General features: G+C 40.6%; 1 protein-coding gene across 2 annotated transcripts in view; it reads right to left on the bottom strand.

Annotated features, from left to right (window-relative positions):
- Positions 1 to 26365, bottom strand: part of HLCS (holocarboxylase synthetase) — a 189614-nt gene that overhangs the window by 109807 nt on the left and 53442 nt on the right. For both annotated transcript variants that reach the window (XM_060098501.1, XM_060098502.1), the window contains one exon: positions 23696 to 23967. In XM_060098501.1, coding sequence (XP_059954484.1) covers positions 23696 to 23967 — 272 coding nt within the window. The remainder of the gene's footprint in view (positions 1 to 23695; positions 23968 to 26365) is intronic.

Below are 26365 nucleotides of genomic sequence, written 5' to 3'. Positions count from 1 at the left end.
ATGAGAACACAGCTAATTATATCTTCCCTGTTTAACAGGAAGTCAAACACTTGATGGCAAGCCTGAGCCTCGCAGCGTGCTCAGCAGGGAGCTGCCTATTCCACACACACTTGGAACGGCCACGACAGCAGGCTGGGTGATAGGAGGTGTGAGAAATGAAACTTTATGTGCAGACAAATTTAGATTTTTAAAATATTTTCACTAGGGGCATAAATCGAAAGAAATCAGACCACTGGGATTTCAGAAAATGAGAATACAGACTGTGATTTTTGTTTTACATTTTAGTACTGAGAATACCCAATACCAAAGGAGTAAAAGAATCCGGCTAGTCACAAAAAGTAACACTTCAATTTTAATTGCATACATTTCATATACCTTAAGCTATTTTGTTCAAGGGGGAAAATTTTGTGGATTTAAGTAGAAGAAAGAAGACAAGAAAGAAAAATGTATGAATGTAGGAAAACGTATTTCCTTTTATGAGGCGGGCTTGACATACAATTGGGGATACCAAGAGGTTACATAAACCCAGTTTTTATGAATTTAAATTCATTTAAAATATACTGTCATGGATGTTTTTAAAACTCTTCCACAGTAATTTACTTATTATAAAAATACTGATAACAGCTCATGCAGCTGAATATCAAAAAAACAACCCAATCAAAACATGGGCAAAAGGGACTGCACTGGTGGTGCAGTGGTTAAGAATCTGCCTGCCAGTGCAGCGGACACGGGTTCGAGCCCTGGTCCAGGAAGATCCCACATGCCGGGGAGCAAGTAAGCCCGAGCACCACAACTACTGAGCCTGTGCTCTAGAGTCCGCTAGCCACACTTCTGAGCCAGCGTGCCAAAACTACTTAAGCTGTGCGCCTAGAGCCTGTGCTCTGCAGCACAGAGAAGCCACCACAATGAGAAGCCTGAGCACTGCAACGAAGAATAGCCCCCGCTCAGCAACGAAGCCCCAACCCAGCCAAAAATAAATAAGTAAATAAATTTATTTTTTTAAAAAAAGGGCAGAAGATCTAAACAGACATTTCTCCAAAGAAGACATACAGATGGCCAAGAGGCACATGAAAAGATGTTCAACAACACTATTAGAGAAATACACATCAAAACTACAGTGAGTTCCCAACACATCTCCTATAGCCCAATAAAAAATTAAAAAAAAAAAACGACAATGAGGTATCACCTCACACCAATCACAATAGCCATCATCAAAAACCTAAACGTCCAACCACAGATGAATGGATAAAGAAGATGTGGTACATATATACAATGGAATATTACTCAGCCATAAAAAGGAACAAAATTGGGTCATTTGTAGAGATGTGGATGCACCTAAAGTCTGTCATGCGGAGTGAAGTAAGCCAGAAAGAGTAAAACAAATATCGTATATTAACGCATATATGTGGAATCTAGAAAAATGGTACAGATGAACCTACTTCCAGGGGAGGAATAGAGACGCAGACATAGAGAACAGATATGTGGACACGGGAGGGAAGGGGAGGGTGGGACGAACTGGGAGATCAGGATTGACATATATACACTACCATGTGTAAAACAGATAGCTAGTGGAAACATGCTATAAAGCACAGGAAGCTCAGCTTGGTGCTCTGTGATGACCTAGATGGGTGGGATGGGGGCAGGTGGGGGGAGGTCCAAGAGGGAGGGGATATAGGTATTCTGATTTACTTATCACATATAGCTGATTCACTTCATTGTATAACAGAAAATAACACAATATTGTAAAGCAATTATACTCCAATAAAAAAAAAAAATCTACCCTGGAGAGGGTGTGGAGAAAAGGGAACCCTCCTACACTGTTGGTGGGAATGTAAATTGGTACAGCAGCTATGGAGAACAGTATGGAAGTTCCTTAAAAAACTAAAAGTAGAGCTACCATATGATCCAGCAATCCCACTCCTGGACATATATCTGGAGAAAACCATAATTTGAAAGGATACATGTACCCCAATGTTCACTGAAGCACTATTTACAATAGCCAGGACATGGAAGCAACCTAAATGTCCATCGACGGAGGAATGGATAAAGAAGATGTGGTACATATATACAATGGAATATTACCCAGCCATTAAAAAGAATGAATAATGCCATTTGAAGCAACATGGATGGACCTAAAAATTGTCATACTGAGTGAGGTAAGTCAGACAAAGAAGGAGAAATATCGTATGATGTCACTTATATGCAGAATCTTTTTAAAAAAATGATACAAATGAACTTATTTACAAAACAGACTCACAGATTTAGACAAGGAATTTACGGTTACCAGGGGGATGGGTAGAGGGGAGGGATAGTTAGGGAGTTTGGGATAGACATGTACACACTGTTATATTTAAAATGGATAACCAACCAGGACCTACTGTACAGCACAGGGAACGCTGCTCAATATTATGTAAAAACCTAAATGGGAAAATAATTTGAAAAAGAATGGAGGCATGTATAACTGAAATCACTTTGCTGTACACCTGAAACTAACACAACATTGTTAATCAACTATAGTCCAATATAAAATAAAAAGTTAAAAAAAAATGTCGTACATATATACCGTGGAATATTAATAATGCCATTTGCAGCAACATGGATGGACCTAGAGACTGTCATACTGAGTGAAGAAAGACAGAGAAAGACAAATATCATATGATATTGCTTATATGTGGAATCTAAAAAAAATGGTACAAGTGAACCTATGTACAAAACAGAGTGGCTTCCCTGGTGGCACAGTGATTGAGAGTCCGCCTGCCAATGCAGGGGACACGGGTTCGTGCCCTGGTCCGGGAAGATCCCACATGCCATGGAGCGGCTGGGCCTGTGAGCCATGGCTGCTGAGCCTGCGCGTCCGGAGCCTGTGCTCCTCAACGGGAGAGGCCACAGCAGTGAGAGGTCCGCGTACCGCAAAAAAAAAAAAAAAAAAAAACAGAAATTGAGTCACAGATGTAGAAAACAAACTTATGGTTACCAAGGGGGAAGGGGGGGGATGATAAATTGGGAGATTGGATTGACACATACATGCTACTGTATATAAAAGATAACTAATAAGAACCTACTGTATAGCACAGGGAACTCTATTCTGTGCTCTGTAATGACCTATATGGGAATGGAATTTAGAAGAGAGTGGATATATGTATATGTATATGTATGGCTGATTCCCTTTGCTGTAGAGCAGAAACTAACATGACATTGTAAATCGACTACACTGAAATTAAAAATTTGAAAAATACTGATACATTATAGCAAGGATGAAATTTTAGAGTCAACGCTCATATACACATCAGCTAGATTCTACCATGAATATTCTATCCACCCACTTATTACTTTATGCATTTCAACATGAACTGCAGATATTCCCTGTTGATACTTAAGCCAGCATTTAACTAGAGCTGTATATTTTAGTTTTTATACAAAATTTACCTTGAGTGTTGTTTATTATAAGATCTGCTGGGGTTTGACAAATGTCTACACCTGTTTTACCCGTTGTAAAATAAGAAACACTACCATCACTCACGGGGCTGCCCAGGGCTTTTCCCAGTTGATTTCCACCCCTACCCCGCCAGAGACAATCACTCTCCTGATTTCCTCCCACCAGCTATTAAACTTGATTGTTCTAGAACTTCATAACACACAGACATACAGCAGGTACTATTTTGTGGAAGGGTTCCTTTACAGCGCATAAAACTTCTGAAATTCTTGCAAGTTGATGCACGTATCAGTAGTCTGTTCTTTTTTGTTGCGTAGTGGTATTCAATTGTATGAATCTGCTACAGTGTATCCTATCCATTCATCTGTTGATGGACTTTTGGGTTGTTTCCAGATTTTAGCTATTACAAATAAAGCTGCTATGAATAATGATGTACAAGTCTTAGTGTAGACACATATTTTCATTTAAGCAAATAACTAGGACTAGGACTGTTGGGTCAGAAGGAAAAGTACATGTTTGCTTTTAGAAAACAAACTGGCATACCGTTTCGTCAAAGTGGTCATACCATTTTACATTCTCACCAGTGATGTGATGTTTGGGGATTCTGAGTTATTCCACAGCCTTGCCATTATCTGGTGTGGTCAATCTTTTTATTTTTAGCTACTCTGGTGGGTATGCATATCTCGTGGTTTTAATTTGCATTTTTCTGAAGACAGAAAATGCTGAGGATCTTTTCATGTGCTTATATGGCTGCTGGCATTCTTATTTTGTGAAGTGTTGTTGAAATATTTTAATTGGGCTGTTTGTCATTTTATTATTGAGTTCTAGTTCTTTATATATTATATATACCAGTTTTTGTAAGATATATGCTTTGAAAATATTATCTCCCAGTGTGACTTGTCTATTCATTTTTAATCAGTATCTTCCGATGAGCAGAATATTTTCATTTTTGTGAAGACTCATTTGTCAATTTTTTTTCTTTTATGGTGACTTCATTCTCCAAACAGCGTTTGAAACCTCTGACCACTCTCAGGTCATGAAGATTTCTATTTTCCTTTACAAGCTTTATAATTTTTGCTTTGTATTAAGGTCTATGATCCATCTCAAGGCAATTTTAACGTATGATGTAAGGCAGGGATCAAGACTCACTTATTTTCCTATATGAGCTTATATCTAACTATGCCAGCACTGTTTCTTGAAAAGACTTTCCATTCTCCATTGGACTGTTTTGACATCTGTGTCAAAAATCAAATGGCCAGTTAAGAGCAGGTCTATTCCTGGGGTATTCTGTTCTACTGATCTATTCTTTTCATTAATGCCAATACCACACAGCTCTGCTTATCACAGATTTACAGTAAATTTTAAAAGTCAGATAATGTGACTTCAACTTTGTTTTTTTAAAAAATTTTTTGGCTGTGTTGGGTCTTCATTGCTTCTTGTGGACTTTCTCTAGTTGCAGCAAGCGGGGGCTACTCTTTGTTGCTGTGCATGGGCTTCTCACTGCAGTGACTTCTCTTGTTGCGGAGCACGGGCTCTAGGCGCACAAACTTCAGTAGTTGTGGCACGTGGGTTCAGTAGTTGTAGCTCATGGGCTCTAGAGCGCAGGCTCAGTAGTTGTGGCACACAGGCTTAGTTGTCCCACGGCATGTGGGATCTTCTCAGACCAGGGATTGAACCTATGTCCCCTGCATTGACAGGCAGATTCTTAACCACTACACCACCAGGGAAGTCCTTCAACTTTGTTCTTGTTCAAAGTTATTTTCAATTGTAGAACTCTTATACGTAAATTTTATAAGGAGTTCATACATTTCTACTGATACTGCTGCTGTGATTTTTATTAAATTTGAACTGAATTCATAAATCAATTTAAAGCAAACTGGAACCTTAATAACTTCTGATACATGACCATGGTATCTTTATTTATTAAGATCTTCCTTAATCTCAAAATACTTTCTAATTTCTCTTGTGATTTCTTCCTTGACCCATAGATTATTTAGATGTGTGTTCTTTAATTTTGAAATATTTGTGATCTTCCTAGATACATTTTTTGTTACTAATTTCTAATTTAATTCTGTTGTGGATAGAGAATATACTCTATGTGATTTCACTTTATTTTTATGGAGGCTTGTTTTATGTCCCAGCATACAGTCTCCCTAGGTGAATATGAACCTGAAAAGAACATGCATTCAACTAGGTGTAGTGTTCTATAAATCAATTAGGTGCAAATAGTGGATAGTGTTATCAGATCCTTTTTGTCCTTCATGATTTTTGCTTAGCTGTTCCATCACCTGTTAAAAGTGGTGTTAAGTTTCTCAGCTATGACTGTGGACTTGTCTATTTTTCTCTTTTAGCTCTGTCAATTTTTGCTTCATGTATTTTGAAGCTTTTATTAGGTAAACACACACTGTTATGCCTAGTCAATGACTTGACCATTTTATCATTATGAAATATCCCTCTTTATAGTGCATGGTGAGAAAACTATAAGACACTGATGAAAGAGTCAAAGATGAACCAAACAGATGGAGAGATACACCATGTTCTTGGTTTGGAAGAATCATTATTGTGAAAATGACTATATTACCCAAAGCAATCTACAGATTCAATGCAATCCCTATCAAACTACCAATGGCAATTTTTACAGAACTAGAACAAAAAATCTTAAAATTTGTATGGAGACACAAAAGACCCCGAATAGCCAAAGCCATCTTGAGGGGAAAAAAAAAATGGAGCTGCAGGAATCAGACTCCCTGACTTCAGACTATACTACAAAGCTACAGTAATCAAGACAATACGGTACTGGCACAAAAACAGATATATAGATCAATGGAACAGGATAGAAAGCCCAGAGATAAACCCATGACTTTTGCTCACCTCATCTGTGACAAGGAAGTGAGGATATGCAATGGAGAAAAGACAGCCTCTTTCAATAAGTGGCGCTGGGAAAACTGGACAGCTAATGTAAAAGAATGAAATTAGAACACTCCCAAACTCCATACACAAAAATAAACTCAAAATGGATTAAAGACCTAAGTATAAGACCGGACACTATAAAACTCTTAGAGGAAAACATAGGAAGAATACTCTTTGACATAAATCACAGCAAGATCTTTTTTGACCCATCTCCTAGAGTAATGGAAATAAAAACAAAAATAAACAAATGGGATCTAATGAAACTTAAAAGCTTTTGCACAGCAAAGGAAACTATAAACAAGATGAAAAGACAACCCTCAGAATGGGAGAAAATATTTGCAAACGAATCAAAGGACAAAGGATTAATCTCCAAAATATATAAACAGCTCAGGCAGCTCAATATTTAAAAAACAAACACCCCAATCAAAAAATGGGCAGAAGATCTAAATAGACATTTCTCCAAAGAAGACATACAGATGGCCAAGAGGCATATGAAAAGCTGCTCAACGTCACTAATTATCAGAGAAATGCAAATCAAAACTACAATGAGGTATCATCTCACACGGGTTAGAATAGGCATCATCAGAAAATCTACAAACAATAAATGCTGGAGAGAGTGTGGAGAAAAGGGAACCCTTTTGCACTGTTGATGGGAATGTAATTTGATACAGCCTCTATGGAGAACAGTATTGAGGTTCCTTAAAAAACTAAAAATAGAATTACCATATGACCCAGCAATCCCACGCCTGGGCATATACCCAGTGAAAACCATAATTCAAAAAGACACATGTACCCCATTGTTTATTGCAGCAGCACTATTTACAATAGCCAGGTCATGGAAGTAACCTAAATGCCCATCGACAGACAAATGGATAAAGAAGATGTGGTAGGTATATATGATGGAATATTACTCAGCCATAAAAAGGAACGAAATTCAGTCATTTGTAGAGACATGGATGGACCTAGACTGTCATACATAGTGAAGTAAGCCAGAAAGAGAAAAACAAAGATCATATATTAACGCATATATGTGTAATCTAGAAAAATGGTACAGATGAACCGGTTTGCAAGGCAGAAAGAGAGGCACAGATGTAGAGAATAAACATAAGGACACCAAGGGGGGAAAGCGGTGGGGGGAAGAGATGAATTGGGAGATTGGGACTGACATACATACACTAATATGTATAAAACAGATAACTAAAAAGAACCTGCTGTATAAAAAATTTAATTTAATTTAAAAAAAAGAAATATCCCTCTTTAGCTTTCCTAATTCTTTGCCTTGGAGTCTGTTTTATTGGAAATTAATGAAGTCACTCCAGCCTTCATAACCTTAGTGTTGGCATGCTATATCTTTTCCTATCTTTTTACTTTTAACCTGTCTTTATAATTAAAGTGTTTCTTAAAGAGAACATATACTCAGGTCTTGCTTTTTCCTTTAAAATCCATTCTAACTTAGTCCATTATCATTTAATAATGGTCTACCATTTTGTACATTTTTGGTTTTTCCCTTCTATTTTTTTGTTTCTCTATTCCTTTTTCTTTCTTCTTTTTTGCTGCCTTCTTTTAGATTATCTGGATATTTTAATTTATCTATTGGCTTCTTAGATATAACTCTTTGCCATGTTTTTAGTGGTTATTCTAAAGATTACAATATGCATGCTTAATTTATGTATCTGCCAAGTATGTATTATGCCAGTGGTCCCCAACCTTTTTGGCACCAGGGACTGGTTTTGTGGAAGACAATTTTTGCATGGATGGGGGGTGGGGGTGGCGGATGGTTCAGGCGGTGAGGTGAGTGATGGGGAGCAGCAGATGAAGCTTCGCTCGCTTGCCTGCTGCTCACCTCCTCCTGTGCAGCCCAGTTCCTAAGACGGGTTGGGGACCCCTGTATTATACTATTTCATGTTAGATGCAGTAATGTTGCAATTACCTAGGTCCATTTACCACCTCTCCCTGTCCTTTATGCTAGACTTGTCATATTATGACATCAACATAACACAAGATTATGCAGGGTGATGTTATAATTTCTACTTTAAACAGTCATATATATTTTAAATAAATTAAGTATAAAAAAGTATTTTTAATTTATTCAGATATTTGCCACTTCATTCCTTCCTGAAGGTACAACATTCCATTTGCTGTATTTCCCTTCACCATCTGGAACGCCCGCCCTTTGGCATTTCTTTCCAGCAGATCTTCACTATTACAAATTGTATTAGCATTCTTTTATCTGAAAATGTATTTTGTCTTCATTGTTGAAGCATATTTTTGCTGGGTACAGAACTCTGGGTTGACAGGGTTTTTTTCATTTGTGCCCTTTAAAAACATTGTTCCACTCTCTTCTGGTATCCATAATTTCTAAAGAGAAATCCATGAGCATTCAAATTATTGTTCCTCTGAATGTAAAGTGTTGTTTTCCTCAGATTGCTTTCAGTATATTCCCTTTATCTTTGGCCTTTAGTGGTTTGTCTAATGATGTACATAGGTCTATTTTCATCATATTTATCCTCCTTGGGGTTTGCTGAACTTCTCAAACCTGTCAATTTATAATGTCTTTCAACAAACTGGGGGATCATTTAGCCATTATTTCCTCAAATATTTTTTTCTGCCCTATTCTGTCATTTTTCTCCTTCTGGAAGTCCAATTACACATATACTAGACATTCTGATCTCATCCCACAGGTTCCTGAGGCTCAGCTTATTTGTTTTCAATCTTTTAATCTCTTCTTCAAATTGGATAATTATTACTGTTCTATTTTCAAGTTCAGAGAACCTGAGAACATGGGGAATATATAATTAAATTTATTATGGCAATCTTTGAAGGGTTATTGCTAACTAGACAAAACCTAAAAGAGACATGCCAGTCTAATTTTCAAAGGAAACTGTACTAATGAGAGATGACCTATACCAGATGAAATTCAAGGAAATATGGAAATTACTATTGTTGAGCACATATTACTACTATTGACACCAGTATAGTACAGGAACTATACTGGCATTTTCATATATACCATTTAATTTAATCCAGATCATGACCCATTCATACAGGTATTATTGTCCATATTTTACTGATAATAGTACAGAGGAACAACCAAGTTAAGTAAGTGGTCTCACTAGTAAGCTCAAGAACTTGAACTTAGGACTCCTATTACAGCACTTTCCACCACACATCTCATTTACAATTTTCCTTAGAAAATCACTAAGAATTAGACATGTACCAGTCTGATTTCTTTTTTAACACCATTAGTATATACGTAGATGTTAGAAGGATGGGGGATCTAGTATATTAGGATTTCAGAAGCATCTGTTGGAGGTACAGTATTTGGGGTTAAGACTTAAGGCTCTTGAGACAAACCTTTTAAATGCTGCTTCTGCCATTTAACACTTTTTGTGGCTCTGGTCAAGCCATTTAAATTCTCTAAGCAATAGCTCCCTCATCTCTTAAAATGGAAACTATAACGTATGTATCTCATAGGGTTTCGGTAAGGACTGAATAGGAAAAATGCACAGTACCTGCCATGCAGTAAATGCCATATTAATGTTAGGTATTACTATAACATCTCTGTGGACAAAGATGAAATAAATGTAAAATAATTACATAACATAATGAAATACTATAAATAACAAGAAATATTATTAGCCTCATCCTGTTCAATTTTCCAATTTTTTCCAGTCTTCTTCTAGAAAAGAAATATTGTAATGGAATCACTAAAGATGTATACAGAACTGTTGGCTCAGAAAGAAATACGCTTATTATTTATAATAGGAAAACACTGGAAATAACAGGAGTGCATTCATAGGAGATTGCTCAAATAAATTACAGTCAAACTATATACACCCAGTGAAAGACATGGTTTCAGCAGACCATTTGATTGAATGAGAAATGCTTATTTCATATACAATATAATCACGATTTTACATATGTGTGTAGGAGGATAAAAGACTAGTATGAAATACAGCAAAAGATTAATATGATCTCTTTTTTTAATGAGTTCATTTATTTATTTATTTTTGGCTACATTGGGTCTTCATCGTTGCGCATGGGCTTTCTCTAGTTGCAGCGAGCGGGGGCTACTCTTCATTGCAGTGCGCGGGCTTCTCATTGCAATGGCTTCTCCTGTTGCGGAGCACAGGCTCTAGGCACGTGGGCTTCAGTAGTTGTGGCACGTGAGCTCAGTAGTTGTGGCTCGCAGGCTCTAGAGAGCAGGCTCAGTAGTTGTGGTGCACGGGCTTAGTTGCTCCGCGGCATGTGGGATCTTCCCGGACCAGGGATTGAACCCATGTCCCCTGCATTGGCAGGCGGATGCTTAACCACTGCACCACCAGGGAAGTCCTAATATGATCTCTTATAGGTGGTGAGGTTATAGATAATTTTCATCTCCTTATTATAAATTATTATATTTCTAAGTTTTCTATAATGAACAAGAATTCTTTTACAGTTGAAAAATATTTTGAGAAAAATAAATTTGAGTAGTTTTATGCATCGTGACTGGCTTTCTATCAAGGTTTCTGGTCCTTCAAACCTAAAGTTTTGATCTCCAACATGGAGATATAAAGAAATGTTTATTACTGAAGAGGCTTAGAAAAAAGATGGCATGGAAATAAGGAAGGCCATAATAGCTATCTATAAATACCTTAAACTATCTTAACTCATTAACAAATATCTTAACTATCATTTGGGAGAAATGCAAGTTTTCTCTCTTTGGATCCATGGCCAGATTTCCTTTTTGTTTGTAATAAGATGGGTTTAAAAGGACCCTTCCTGATGACTGGAATGAGCTGCCTCAAGTTATAAGAGACCAATACATATTCATTAACTGAAATGAATGGCAGCAATCTGCTCACCACCAGGGTGCTCAGACATACCCGAAGAGGGCCTTTGGCCAGGAAGGAGAGACGGGCCTTTCAGGCACCTCCCAGATCTAAGAGTTCTGTGATACACTCTTGGTCTGATTTCGGGCTTAGCTGGTCTCAAATCTTCATTCTATCCCAATTATGACGATATCGTGCTGGAAAATGTTTTTCTGTTTCGTGGCAGTTTTCCAGGTGCCACAGTAAAAAAGTGAAACTGCCTATAATCTTAGAAGGACCTGGAGGGAGTGCTCCAAGAAGATCTCTAAGGACCTTAAACACTTGGGAGGTACTTATGCTTTGCATCAAAAAGAAGAGAAGAGAAGACAAGGCAAGGGAACAGAAAGGAACAAAACCTCGAACTAAGAACTACAGGGGGCATTTTAATTGAGCTTCTAAACAAAAACAAAAACCAATTTCCTGTAAGACAAGCTCTACATACTACATTCACAAGCCTGGTTGGCAACATCCAGGTTTCTTGTATTACCTCCACAAATAACACAGAATGTCAAAAATCAAAATTACATTTCATTTTGTTTAAATTCTAAAAAGAGAAGGTGCCATAACATATTTTCAGAAATAGGATGGACACTAAAGATTACGAATTTAAAACTCCAGGAAAGCAGGGAGAAAGCCACAGCTTGTATAAATCCTCCACCTCAGACCCCCGACTGTCGTTCAAGCAAAGGTGGCCCATACTTCCCTTCCAGGGCAGATTCTACACTCTCTCTATGAATGAGCCAAGCAAGCTTTCATGAAACTTCAAAATCTAAAATGTTGGCCAAGAACTCATCCGGGACAACTACATACCTGCCCAACTCCTCCTCTGCCACGCCCACCACTGCCGCTCCACCCACTGTACCTGCCCAAGCACACCTAAGGCTTTGGTGAACAGAGGGTCGTTCATCACAGCTGAGTTCTTCACTCCACAGTATCATCTGGCTCTTAGATTCTAGGTGTTTGAAATGGAAGCAATCCCAGCAGAGATTTTTCCTCTCAAATATTGCTCATCTCTAATTGGAGACATTTGAATAACCACCTGGATGATCACCACCCCGCCAAGACAAAAGCTACTTAGTTTAACAAGCGTATGGAACCCACCCAGGTTTCTCTGGGTTCCAGAAGGGAACCACAGTTACTCAGTCACCACAATTATTAATCTGGAGAACTCCTGAAATTCTGAATGATGCTGAGTTTTATGGATAATACACATATACTTTGACGTGACACCTAACAACCAAAGAAACATGGTGTAATCCATTTGACTGCACGGTACTCCTACAGAAAGTAGAAAGAACTTATCTCATGAGAGATAAACTTAAGTCCCCACTGCCTTAAATCCTTTGGGAATGAGACAGGGTATAAGAAGACCAACCAGTCGGCCTGCGGTTAAGATATAACTCTCCAGACATAGAGAACAAACGAATGGATACCGGGGGAAGGGGGGCAGGGGGCTGAATTGGGAGATTGGGATTGACATATATACACTAGTGATACTATGTATAAAATAGATAACTAATGAGAAACTACTGTATCGCACGAGGAACTCTACTCAATGCACTGTGGTGACCTAAATGGGAAGGAAATCCAAAAAAGAGGGGATATATGTATACGTATAGCTGACTCACTTTGTTGTACAGGAGGAACTAACTCAACATTGTAAAGCAACGATACTCCAATAAGAATTAAAGAAATAAAAAATAAAGCATATGCCTATTAAGAAAAATAAAAGATATAACTCTCCCCAGTCAGCTGGGCCTGAGTGTTCGTTCTAAGGACTTTGGCCAGTGGTCTGGACACCCATGCCCTAAGGAACCTAGGCTCCCCAGCCCCATTTGCACAGCAGGGTATTTCATTTGAAAGGGGCTTTATTGCTTTAAAAAGAAAATTAAGCCATGGATCTAGTACAACCTTCCCATTTTACAGAGGCCCAGAGAGGTTGAGTGCTTCACCCAACGTCACAAAGCTGGTATGTCAAAATGACAGAGATAAAGTTACAGCCTAAGTTTCCAGGGTTGTTGACACTGCCACCCTACTGTGTAGTTCCATTTTTTTTTTTTTTTTTTTTTTTTTTTTGCGGTACGCGGGCCTCTCACTGTTGTGGCCTCTCCCGTTGTGGAGCACAGGCTCCAGACGCGCAGGCTCAGCGGCCATGGCTCACGGGCCCAGCCACTCCACAGCATGTGGGATCTTCCCGGACCCGGGCACGAACCCATGTCCCCTGCATCGGCAGGCGGACTCTCAACCACTGTGCCACCAGGGAAGCCCTGTACTTTCATTTTTAAGTAAATTCTATACACTCATATTATCCAATTTTAAACTGTGAAAACTACAATAGCATCCAGGTGACCTCTGGAAAAAGGTAGGTGCAGACCTCACCATAATCCCTTCCCCTTCTCTTGTCTCCCCTACCCTTCCCACATCTCAAGGAAATACTTCCCTGCCAGGCGATGACTTCATCACTTTCCTTCTCACTAATTTGAATACTCTTGTGGCAGAGCCAAACAAAAAATGAAAATGATGAATGACTCCTTGTGCAATGCAGAAAAAATGTGGTGCTTGGGATCTCAACGTGATGGAATACCCCTCATGCAGAAACAGAACATGCTTCTACCCAAAACAAAAAAAGCAGAAATAAGGGTATTTCAGAGCTGCACGTATGTCTGGCCAAATGGTAGGTGTGCAAAAGATTTTAAAGGAGCAGATGAAAGCAAATCAACCCTCACCTCAAAAACAGGTAAGTGTTTTATTTGAAAGAAAACCAGAAGTTTTTCTAAGTAAATCACAAAGCAAAGTCAGGGGAGAAATGGTAATAGGGGAGAGGGATGCTGAATAGGGGCAAAGAGAAATATCTGCTTGATTGTCTGACACATTTACAGATTTTTACCAAGATACATTTTTTAAGCCAGAGCTCAGCCTCCATCTTCTCACCACATGTATACCAGTGAGCAGGCAGACTTGAATTATCTTGAACACTAAATTCTAATAATATTTAAAAATTTTTCCACATATAAATTAATGTTAATTCATAAACTGAGTTTTTGGGTTTTTTCTGTGTTGAGCAAAGTGTTTAATTTTTAATTGATATATATTTGAGACATAACACTGTGTAAAATCAAGGTGTACATGTTAATTTGACACATTTATATATTGTAGTATCACTGCCATTGTAGCAATTATTAGCACCTCTATCATGTTACCTAATTATCATTTCTTTTTAGCGGTTGGAATAATTAGGTTCTGGTCTCTTGCAAGTTTGATGATTATAATACAATATTGTTGTCTACATCCACGATACTGTGCGTTAGACCTCTGCTCGGTGCAAGTCTATAGCCTTAAGAAACATCCACTCTATAGCCCCCCACCCTCCAGCTCCTGGTAACCACCACTTTACTCTCTGTTCTTATGAGTTCGGCTTTTTTAGATTCCACATATAAGTGATATCATACAGTACCTGTCTTCCTCTGTCTGACTGACCTCACTTAGCATAATGTCCTCAAGGTCTAGCCATACTGTCATCTAACCAAGTTTTTAAAATGCTGTTTTCTTGTCGTACATTTCTTGCTGCGTTAGAACCTTGGAACATATTCTCAGTCTTCATTTTTGCTACTTCCAAACAGGTGGCCATCAGCAGTCTCCATATGGGAAAAGTGCCCATCTTAGTTGGTAGGCAAAAGGGAGGTTAAACCAGTACTTGCTGACCACCCACCCGGTCCATGTCAGAAGCTGTTGGACAGGCTTTACACTTCACTATGCCCTTTGACCCCCGCGACATGAGTGGCACCCCTGAATGGGCATCACTACAGCTTATACATTTTAAGATGGGAAGTCATGAAATTCGTCCCAGGCCAGTAGCCAAAGCCTGCTGCTGCCAGCAACCCATGCTGGCCCACCCAGTGTAAGGCATATTTCTAAGAAGCTCACGTCTGGGTACCCCATTTAAATGGCCCTGTGGCTAAGAAATAACTCCTTTGCACTCTACAACTGCAGCAGAAAACACCCCACCCATCAAAAGACTCAACTCCCTTCTAAACCATAGTTAATAGTCTTGGTTTTCTCCCTAAGATAAATCTAGACTGAGGAAAAGAAACTTGCCTGTCACCATCTTTAGTGACTGCCTTTTGTAGCCACAGACCTTGCTTTACCTTGCATTACCTTTTGTGGTCTTTTATTACTGTTTAACTATAACAGAGACATTTATACTATATCAAATATAAAATCAAGCACTCCTGCAGAGTAATAAATATCAGAGATATTTAAGGAAATTCAAGAGAATGAAACAATATCAAATCCATGCATTCTGACTGACACAAAAGGTTTAGGAAGGAAGGAAGGAAGATATGAGTAATGCACAAGGCATACCCATGGGACTGATAATTACATTCAAACTGTTGACGTTTTGGCTGACAATTGTTACCTATGAAAATGATAAAGTATTAAGATCTAAATAAAGAGAAAGTTTGGTTAAAAAAAGAGAGAGAGAGAGAACTGGCTGCACATATTTTAAGGGAAACACAGAGACAGTCAACTATGTTTTCTCATCTTTCAAGAAAAGCTGGACTCAAACAAAACATTTTTCCCAAAACAATAACCAGTGATGAGCCATTGTGCTTCTAGTATGATGTGAAAAAACTGCCAAAATCTTCAACAGAAACTCGACCCCAAGAAAACGCACATCATGCTCTTGAGCCAAGCTGACACTGATTTGTTTCACGGGTGCTCACAGCACCGCCACTGGAAGAATGCATTGGTCAACAAAGGTCAAAAAGAAAAACAGAATCATATCTAAAGCTTAAATAATAAAGAGAGATCAATAAATATGAGCTATGCACTAAGAGCTTTGCAGATGTATTTCAGTACAGCCTCACCCTATCCTGGAGTGGAATGCAGGCTTCTGGAGGGAAGGCCCCACATCTACTGTATCCCCACTGGGTCCCAGGGCCTAGTGCAGAGTCCTGCACATAGCTGGTGCTGAAGAGAAATGAGCAGAGTGACTGAACTTGGAAAGAAAAGAAAATTAAAAAGCTGAGACTATTACCAGCTACTTCATACAGATAAGGAAATGGAAGCTTGAAAGGTTACTGATTTGCCCAGGGTTATTCATGCAGTGAAACGTGGAACTGGGATTCCAACCCAGGGCAGCAATACTCCATCCTAAGCTCTAAGCCCCTAGGTCAAACCAAGATACTTCATCCTCAGTCATGTGAAATGAGTGACTGTGGGGAACTACGCAGTTTCTACACATACCTCCCACAATGGATACCCTACCATAGGATCTACTTTTTACCTAAAAGTCTGGTATACCCTTGAAAGATTAAGACAGTCACCCACCACTGAGAACATGCAAAAGACTGTGCTGGGAGTTTGGAGAAGGGTTCCTAGGGGAAGGGCTTCCACTGTGTTCCGGATCACAGGAGAACCAGAACGATGGCTGGGTGGCTTGTCCAAGTGCCTCTGAAGGGTTTCATCACTCGCACGGCATCAGCTTGATGGTCACATTCAGTCTCACTCTTCCGTACCGTAAAACTTGGGACCTTTCAGGTTGTTAAATGTTGTTCAACATTGAGAGAGAGACAGAAAGAAGGTCCAATTCTAATGAAGATGCTATCTTAATAGAACACACTGGTAACCATCACAAAACGGCAAGCATCAGAAAGTTTGCCTTACTTAAAAAAAATTAGTTACAAAAATGTAAAAATAAACATCCTAGAATGCTAAAAATTAATATGGAGACATTTCAGGAAAATAATAGGCCATTTTATAATTCAATTCCAGGAGCTTGGCATGTGAAAGGTTAACTTATTCAGGTGTTGAATTGAGACCCAAAAAAAGCATTTGATAGAGAACTGGCCAGAATAACTCTTTAGCCATGACCACTAGAGTCAAAGGCTGGAGTTATATTCTAAACCTTAATTTAGAAGTAAACATTAAAATGAAGGCTTCTTTAAAATTCTCCAATAATTTTCACTTTAAAAGTACCAAATTGGCCTATAAAAAGCTCACACTAATTATTCCAAAGCAATCAACTTCTTAAAAACCCTTTATTTCACAATTAGCCTAACATCGCATTAATTTGGGACACTTACCAATGTATTTATGCTTTGCTCATTACCTAGGTGCACATTAAGAGTGCACCAATAACACAATACAGGCATTAATATGTAAAACATCAACAAAAGCCATCTGGAAAGCTAATGAATAATCAAGGGATTTCAAATTAAACTACAGAATTTTCCCTTAGAATCTTTAGGACAACACTGTCAAGTTCAATCTATTCACTTCGCCTCCAGAATCAATTTTTCAAACCTTATGACAGGTCTAATCGCTTCCACCTGTGTCTCTAGCTTGACTCTTGACTGGCATGCTACCAGCCAGGGTGGAAATGTAGACAAAGACCCCTATTAGGATCCGGCTGTTTCTCTACTGTGAGGTCACTCAGCCATTAAATTAGTTCCAGTCCAATTTCTGTCCTCTCAGGCCTCAACTTCTGGGGAGGAGGGTGCGCACTGGAGCGAGTTAGGGGAGCAGAATCCGAAGGGAAGAAAGGCAGAAAGACATGTTCGGGACTGACTAGACACGTATGCATAGAGGTGAAAACCTGGGACTGGCCCCAAATTGTGAAGCAAAAATACCGCCTTTCTTAAATGATGCTGGCTATTCTCCCCAGTGCAATTTCCCCCAAATATATTTTTAATGACTTTATGGGATTGCTTTCCATTTCTTTCCCTTTGCTTGTAGAAAGTCAACTGTTTCCAATGCAAGTTTTCCTCAACTAACATGAAGCTGGTTCACAAAACCATTTCAGCCCTCTAAAGGCACTGGAGGTTACTGAGAGCCAGAAAGGCTTGGCGGGGTATAGGATTCTGACTCCAGGATCATTTGATCAAAGGACCTGGGGTGCGTCTAGTGCCCAGATCTCACAGTTAAGGAAAGCAAGGCCCAGGAGGGTGAGACTGTCAAGGTTACACAGATAGTTGGTGATAAAGTCTTAAGTTCCAGCATGTCGCTACCAGACTGTGAGCTTTAGGCGTTAGGGACAATGCCTGACACAGTAACTGCTCCAAAAACTTCACTGATCAGTCTACTTCTCTCCCAGCATCGTGTTGTCTGCTGCACCTACTTCTCTCTTTCTGCCTGAACTACCAGGCTCAGACCAAGGGTGCACAGATCTTATGAACTCACTGTGCACTGGGATGTGCATCTTCCCACACACTGTGAGGCAAGGACAGTACACTCCCCATCATTCTCTCTCCAGCGCCTAACACGGTGCCTGGCGTACGGCAGGCACTCCGTAAATGCTTATTCCACGTATGATGAAGGCAAACTTAAGCCTGAAAAATCAGAGGACTTAAAACAACGGCTAGAAGATAAACTTACGTAATAAAGGAATCTAAGTTACTCTTTACAAATAAAACATAGCCCATCCGTGGCTAGTTTAGTTGGGATGTACAAGTATGCAAAGGGAATCAGTATAAACAAGTTTGTGTTCATCTGGCTCACCACACACTGTGGCTTCACACGTAAGTCGTTTCGATACCCGACAGAGGCTTGGTGCAAGTCATCAAAAAAGATACTATCGGGCTTTCCTGGTGGCGCAGTGGTTGAGAGTCCGCCTGCCGATGCAGGGGACGCGGGTTCCTGCCCCGGTCCGGGAAGATCCCACATGCCGCGGAGCGGCTGGGCCCGTGAGCCATGGCCGCTGAGCCTGTGTGTCCGGAGCCTGTGCTCCGCAACGGGAGAGGCCACAGCAGTGAGAGGCCCGCGTGCGGCAAAAAAAAGATACTATCAGTCAAATAAAAGACAATTCCACAGCTGTCACAATGACTCAGTTACCCTAAACCCAGTGCTCCAAGGTCTAGCCTTCCCCCTTCCCGCCTTCCCCACAGCTGAGGGTCAATCATCGCTTATCAGGAGACTCAACAAGATGCGCAGCACTGCTGACCAAACCAGGACAGAGTGGGCACCTGGAGGTGCTTGTCCAGGAGTGACGAGGGATGAGCGGTGGCCTATCCACACCCCCTTGTCTGGAAGGCCCCACCAACAACAGCTCACAGTTTCAAATGGCTTCCTGGGTCTGTAGCTATAGGACTGACCATGGAACACAGTAAAGTTCACTGGTCCAGACAGAGTACTAAACCCATACCCCTGGGTCTCTCTACCCAACCAGCTGAGCTAACTGGTCCGTGGGAAACCTACCAGGACATAGCACAGGAGGAAAAAAAAAGAAAGACCGCCTAAGTCAATCAAAACTAGCATTTTATCCAAAAGGTGTTACCCTGACAATAGAGCACAAAATGCATTTCATGGTCAGAAATGTGTGTCAGAAAAAAGGACTGGGATGCGGGATACAGGGTAGAATTACCTCTTCCAACCAGACTTGGTTGGGTGGCACAGCCAAGTCAGACTATCGAGGAAACATCACTCATTCACGTGGTTTTTGCTCTTCATTTTTGGGGGAAGAGTCCACAGTACCTTGACGTAATCGGCAAGCAACTCCAGTACTTCTCTCCGCCACTCCTCCCCCCGCCACCACCCGGCCCAGAGCTCTTTCTCCTCCACGGAACCACTAACATAGCTTTAAAATTCACAGGGTGGGGCAGGAGGTGATGCTAGCGGTGGTTCGTGGCTTCAAGACCAGTGCGCTCCCTTATCCAGAGCTCAAATGAAAGCTTTCGGTGCCACCTCAGTGCCACAGTCGTGTAAGCTGGGTTTGTGGTCAAAGAAGAAAATATATCCTCCGATAATTTGTTAAAAGAAAAACGTCCAAATCCTCCTGGATTTATAATAACACAAGAAAAATACCTGTAATGGCACTGAACAAGCAGTGAAATAAAACCGGAGTTCCCTGTCAAATAATTATTTCCACCTATGGTTTTAAGTTTTGCAAGCATTGGGGCCATCATAATGTATATGCTACCTAAAGGCCTCCTGCTATTTTTTTAGGCGTCCAACACACAGAAAGTACATGCTTGTTTCAAAGACTTCTAAGTGTCCTCTACTACCTACCTCCTCTCCTCCCTGGTAACAGAACCCTAATATTCATTGGATTCATGGGTGCCAAGTATAAAGACCACAGTTATTTCTTGGCCTTCTTTGTAGGTTAATATGGTCATGTGACTAGGTTCTAGCCCTGGGATATAAACAAAAATATCATGAGCAACCTGTGAAAGAGTCCATAAAGAATGGGGGTGGGTTTCCCTGGTGGCAAAGTGGTTTCGAATCCGCCTGCCAATGCAGGGGACACGGGTTCGAGCCCTGGTCCGGGAAGATCCCACATGCCGCAGAGCAACTAAGCCCGTGCGCCAAAACTACTGAGCCTGCGCTCTAGAGCCCACGAGCCACAACTACTGAGCATGTGTGCCACAACTACTGAAGTCCGTGCCTAGAGCCTGTGCTCCACAACAAGAGAAGCCACTGCAGTGAGAAGCCAGCGCTCCACAACGAAGAGTAGCCTATGCTGGCCGCCACTAGAGAAAGCCCGTGTGCAGCAACAAAGACCCAATGCGGCCAAAAATAAATTAAAAATAAATAAATATTTTTAAAATATTAAAAAAAAAGAATGGGGGCACACGCTGCTGGCCCCTCTCCTTCTGCTTACCGGCTAAATTGAGAGGGAATATAAATGAGTGGGTCGCCTCGTGGACCACTTGCTGAGGGCGACAGAGCAAGTCAACTGGGTCCTGGACACTGTGAGCCACACTCGGCCCCAGGCTGTCCATCTCAGTCCATCTCATGTACAGTAAAAAACGTCAATCCTATTTAAGCCACTTTAATTTGGGGGATCACTGTCTCACACAGTGGAACCTAACCCCAACTGACCTAGAAATGGGTACGTGAATGGGATGTGCTAGCGCTTAGACCTTGTGCTCGTCACAAGAAACGGGCCTAAAAATGCAGAGGGGATCTGGGTGGGGGCAGTTGGCAAGGACATGGGTCTCACAGGCTCACCGCTAATGAACACTGTCATGCAGCAGCAAAGCATTCAATCGAGGCCTGGCCTTTGGTAGCTTGGGAGGTCGACTGCATGTCTGTTAGAAGCTGTATCATTATAGGGAAAAGCTCTGAAAACTGAAAATGTCAGTGTTCATCAGAAATAGGAACAATTCCACATACAATAAATTCTGTTACCTAGCATTCTACACACCGGTGTGATGGATGAAATTAGTGGATTCATATAAAGTACATAAAAGCAGTGTATGGAAGATAAAAGCTTTCAATGCCTATTAGCTACTATTATTGTTGTTATAACCACAACAATATACTGTTTCCATAAGAGTGGCTCATTTGTAGGATCAAATATAATGTCAGCTGTAGAAATGTCTTCACTCTTCCTCTTAGAAAATAATAATCAATATGTTTCATTTACCTATCTCATGACCCCTTTGTGGACAATTTTGGGAGCTTTTGACACCAAGGTGACCTCTTCAAGTTCCTTCTAAAAGAGGTTACAGCCGCCCAGGAACCTCTCACCAGCCTCGCTGACTCAGTAGGCTGCAGTGAGTACTTTTCTCTTAGTGCTAGGAAGGAACCCACGTGTGCAGTGGAAGAGGACATCTATGATAAGTCATGATGAAAGACGACTGCTTATTCAATATCTGCTCTGTGCTTCATCAGTCATCAACAAAGCCATTTTACCATCCACGCTCTGGAGACTAGACAAGAAAAGAAACAAAGATTCCTAAATGCTTCTAGAAAAGCTGAAACGTTTCTCTTCTGTAAAAATAACAACCTTTAACCCTACAGAAGTTTCCCGACTCCCGAGCTCATGCACACTTTTACAGACCCAAATGGCTTAAGGTGGAATTTTCATTTTTCAAAAAAAGTTCAATATCAAAAATGAACTTACAGATATTCAAGCGTAGTAAAACTGCTATTTACACGGCATTTATTTTCCATCCTAAAACACAGCCTCACCAGGGTATAAGGAAACCCAACCACATGGTTACACAGGAGCGTCGGTCTACCCACACTAGCAAGGCACTCACAGCCCTCTTGGTAATACACTGCCCAGACTCAACAGCGATAATCTCAAAGTTTCAAGATCTCCCCAACACAAAATATTCTTCACTGTTGTCCACAAAAACAGCCAAAAGGGTCTGGAAGTGCCAACGTTTTCCCACCTGAATGTCACCTCCCAAAATCTTTTGTTAAATGTTGTGTCTGATTTTTTATTTGGAAAATATGATTATAATGGGTCACCTTTTCGATATAATATAGTTCACTGCAGTGACAAAAGATTATCATAGAGTTTGTACAAGCAAGTAATAAATGCTCCATACAAATACAGGTGTTTTCTTCTCTACAGGGATTCAAGGGATTGGCAGGGGGAGGGGAGTAAAGGCAGGAGAGGATGGGAACACTGGGAAAAAAAAAAAAGTACCTATGACAACACAAAACAACTCGGGCAACAAGAACTGTTCATGACCACTGCTCATATTCCCCTTCTTACTTCACCTCCTCACTCTGCTAATTCCCCCATAATATTAATGCTTTTTCTACATCCTATTCGTACACTAAAATTGCCATTTCCGTGACTTTGAGTATGACAGCCATGAAATCCTAAAATGATCTCATCAGTTTATATCAACATACTAGCAAATCCAGAAATTATTGTTAAGAAGAAAAGCCAAAATATTTCCACACGGTCCATATGTTGAATTATGTATCTGTCTAACTGTGCAGTCCCACAGGTGGAAGTGTCTAGAAACTGAATGGGGGGCTTGGGGGGGTGGAGTCTTACATTCCTTAAATATTAGTCCCATGTTGAAGGAAGATGCTTTTCTTATTCACTCCCTCTAATAACCCTACTTTTTAAACTATCTATCTCAACATAAGAGTATTACCTAATACTGACTAATCTGGAGTTTAAAAATTCCTTTCATCTGTTTTCCATTTTTAAACCTTTAATCAAAGTCCATGAAACAGAAGGAATAAAAAGGAAAAGTTGCAATAAGAGTAAATTTTGAACATCCAAATGGGATTACAGAGTGCTTTAAAAATGCATTGGATAGGAACACACCAAAACAGGTTTTCAAAGTACAAAGCTCTAATTTATTTAATTTAACACAGCTTACATGTCATTCAAATTTGCTATCCTAATGCTCCTGCAAAACATCTTAAACCGGTTATAACATCTTAACACTGATTATAACAGCACAAATGTAAAGCAGTAACATCAACACCCGTGCCACCTGCTAAACATCTTTTTTCCTAATGTTCTTTTTTTCCAAAGACATTCTGAAAGGCCAGATTAAAGGAAGAGAGTCACAAGGCACAAACATCCCCCATTCTTTAAAACACAAATCCTTGACCAAAGAACTTTCATTTCTTTTCCTACATTTTACCTCCTCTAGGACAGGGTACTACTCCCATCTTGCTAGTGCTTTATCAAGAGTTATCGTTCTAAATCTCTATCCCTCTCACCCAGCGCTGGTTAGAGAGAACGATCAACATAACTGGATTCCTCCAAGCAGGTAGAGAAGCCAGCCTGGCCAGAACTTACCCGTCCAGAAGATTCATTGTGGTGGGTGTCACTTCAGCAAACAGAATTACTTTTCCAAGTTTCTTTGTCTGCAAATTTTGTTGGTAGATCTCAAAGTTAAAGTTTTCTGATGAGAAGGTCTCTGTGTCAGTCACCACAGGTATAGCAGATGGGGTGATTTCTATTTCAGATGTGTAGGATGAAACGAATTTAAGGGACAGCTTGCTAGATTTTATTACTCCTTCAGCATCCACATGTTTCCCCAGCCACTGCATAAGAGGATCCCGCATTTCCTGTGTCATAAAGAAAGAAATGGAAAGGTCATAATTTGGCATTATGTTAGATGATGGTAGCTTTTCCTTAAAATGTCATTTTGGTAATATAAGAACATCCTAATTCATGACCAATAAAAGCTAGATTAACATAGTCTGAACGTATAAACTATTATACAATAGACAATAAGTAACTAAGTATACCCATATTATAAAAATAAACTATTCAGAAACCAAGATCCAGGGAAATAAGTATATTTCTATCCTACACTAACTATATCCTAAATTCTCAAAAGTCCTCTCCAGTTCTAGAGTTCATTAGTGATTCTCTAGTTCTCTATGAATTTTACAGAAAATTTATAACTTTATACTTCCACCCTCAAGGAAGTTCATTATCTCATCTGGGGAAATAAAAACCTAGGTGAAAAGTCACAGAAGACCAAGTACTAAGGTACTAGAGAATTCGCTCTCAGCCTCTGCAGGACCTCCACCTCCTCTCATAGACAAGTTGACCATCACCAGCCACTGCCGGGTTACCAACCCAAAGAGGCTTTTCTCGTTGCCTCCCCAAGGAGTGGGGGCAGAACTACAGGAGATATTATCTGACCTAGAACAGAGCTCCCTACCCACCCTCCCAAGAGGCTGCAACTTCCTCTGCGACCCTGAAAGCCCCAGGGGCCTCCTCCTGGGGTGGAGCATCAGGGGGTTGGGGGCAGTCAGCATCCTGAGAGGCCAGCGTAAAACATATTAAAATCTGTCAGTCACAGTAAATGCTGATCTGGACTCCTGGGCCACCTTCATGCAAAGGCCAGGCACTTCCAAAGAGGAGATGAGTCCTTCTGTTAATATCAGGGGTCTGTCCCAAAGCTCCACATGCCTAAGAGAAGCAGCTTCAAAGATGAAATGTCATTTAACTAAATTCTATTAATGAAACTTTAAAACTCACTTCCAATTTGCAGAAAATACAGAGGTTAGAGGAACAAGTTAAATGGCTTCAAAGGAAGTGATCAGAAGAAACCCAGAGGGTGAGACATATTACAGCACAAGAATCTTCAAGTATGTGTGTGTGTGTGTGTGTGTGTGTGCGCACACACGCACGCACGTGCTGGCGCAGAGTGTCCTGGCAGTCCTGGGAGTCCACTTCTGCAGGCAGCAAGAAGGCAGAAGAGGATGACAGGGCAGTAAAAAGAGGACTGAGAAGTAACCAACAGCCTGTCTGGGGAAGGAGAGAAACTGTAGACCCCGAGGACAAAACACTGCCAAGGAATTTCCTCTAAAGAAAAAGAAGAATGGGACAGTGGCTACAGGGAGGAATGAAGTCAAAACAGGTTTTGTTTGGTTATTAAATGAGAGAAATAACAGCATGATTTTTTTTTATGACAATGTGAGTGGTCCTATGGAGAAAAGGAAACAGGTAAACAGGTAAGGGGTGGGTCCTAATGATCAAGCTGAGAGGTCGGCCTTGAAAGCAGAGCCCTTTATCCATTGGGATGGGCAGGACTCACATCACCTCTGGGGACACCAGCCCAGCTTCCCCACTGGATTGCAGCCCTCCCTCATCCCTTGCTGGCTACACAGCCAGCCCTGGGAATTGACCTACACTGCCACCACCCTGCTCCAAAGCCACCCACAGTTGGGAGTCCTGGCGCTGGGTGCTGGTGATATCATCTTCTGATTCCTCCTATCTTCTCTATAAATAGGAAGGAAGAGGCTCAGCCAAGAGTGAAAAGGAGGAAGGAGGTGCTGCAGGTTTGAGAAAGGAGACAGAAAATGAAGGAAGCAGGGAAAATCATATGCACAACCAGAAGCATTCAAGGTTCATCTAAGGTTAGTGCTTCTGAATTCAGAGTCAGCAGTCGGCATGATTTTCTGCTTTTATGCAGCCACGCACAGCTACATGCTATATGAGAGGCACAGGGGTGATCCTGCTTGAACGAGCAACAGAAAAGTCATTGGAAGAGGTCAAGCTGAAGTGAGCCACCAGGAATTACAGCACTAACTTTCCATCCTTGCACAAAGAACCAAGAAAAATTTTAAATGGAATATTCCCTGTTCACCATTAATTCTTTAATATACACTCTACTGGAGTAAGAATAAAAATGAATAAATTATAAAAGTAACCCCTATTATGTGCTGAATGTTTGTATCCCCCAAAAATTCTTATGTTGAAATTCTAATTAATCCCCAAGGTGATGGTATTTGGAGGTGGGGCCTTTGGGTGTGATTAGGTCATGAGGGTGGAGCCCTCATGAAAGGGAAAAATACCTTTAAAAAAGCAATCCCAGGGCTTCCCTGGTGCCGCAGTGGTTAAGAATCCGCCTGCCAATGCAGGGGACACACATTCGAGTCCCGGTCCAAGAAGATCCCACATGCCGCGGAGCAACTAAACCCGTGCGCCACAACTACTGAGCCTGCGCTC

This window comes from Mesoplodon densirostris, chromosome 5 (genome assembly GCF_025265405.1).
Source record: "Mesoplodon densirostris isolate mMesDen1 chromosome 5, mMesDen1 primary haplotype, whole genome shotgun sequence".
NCBI classification, from domain to species: domain Eukaryota; kingdom Metazoa; phylum Chordata; class Mammalia; order Artiodactyla; family Ziphiidae; genus Mesoplodon; species Mesoplodon densirostris.
The sequence above is the reverse complement of the archived record's forward strand: the minus strand, read 5'-3'. Positions and strand labels throughout refer to the sequence as shown.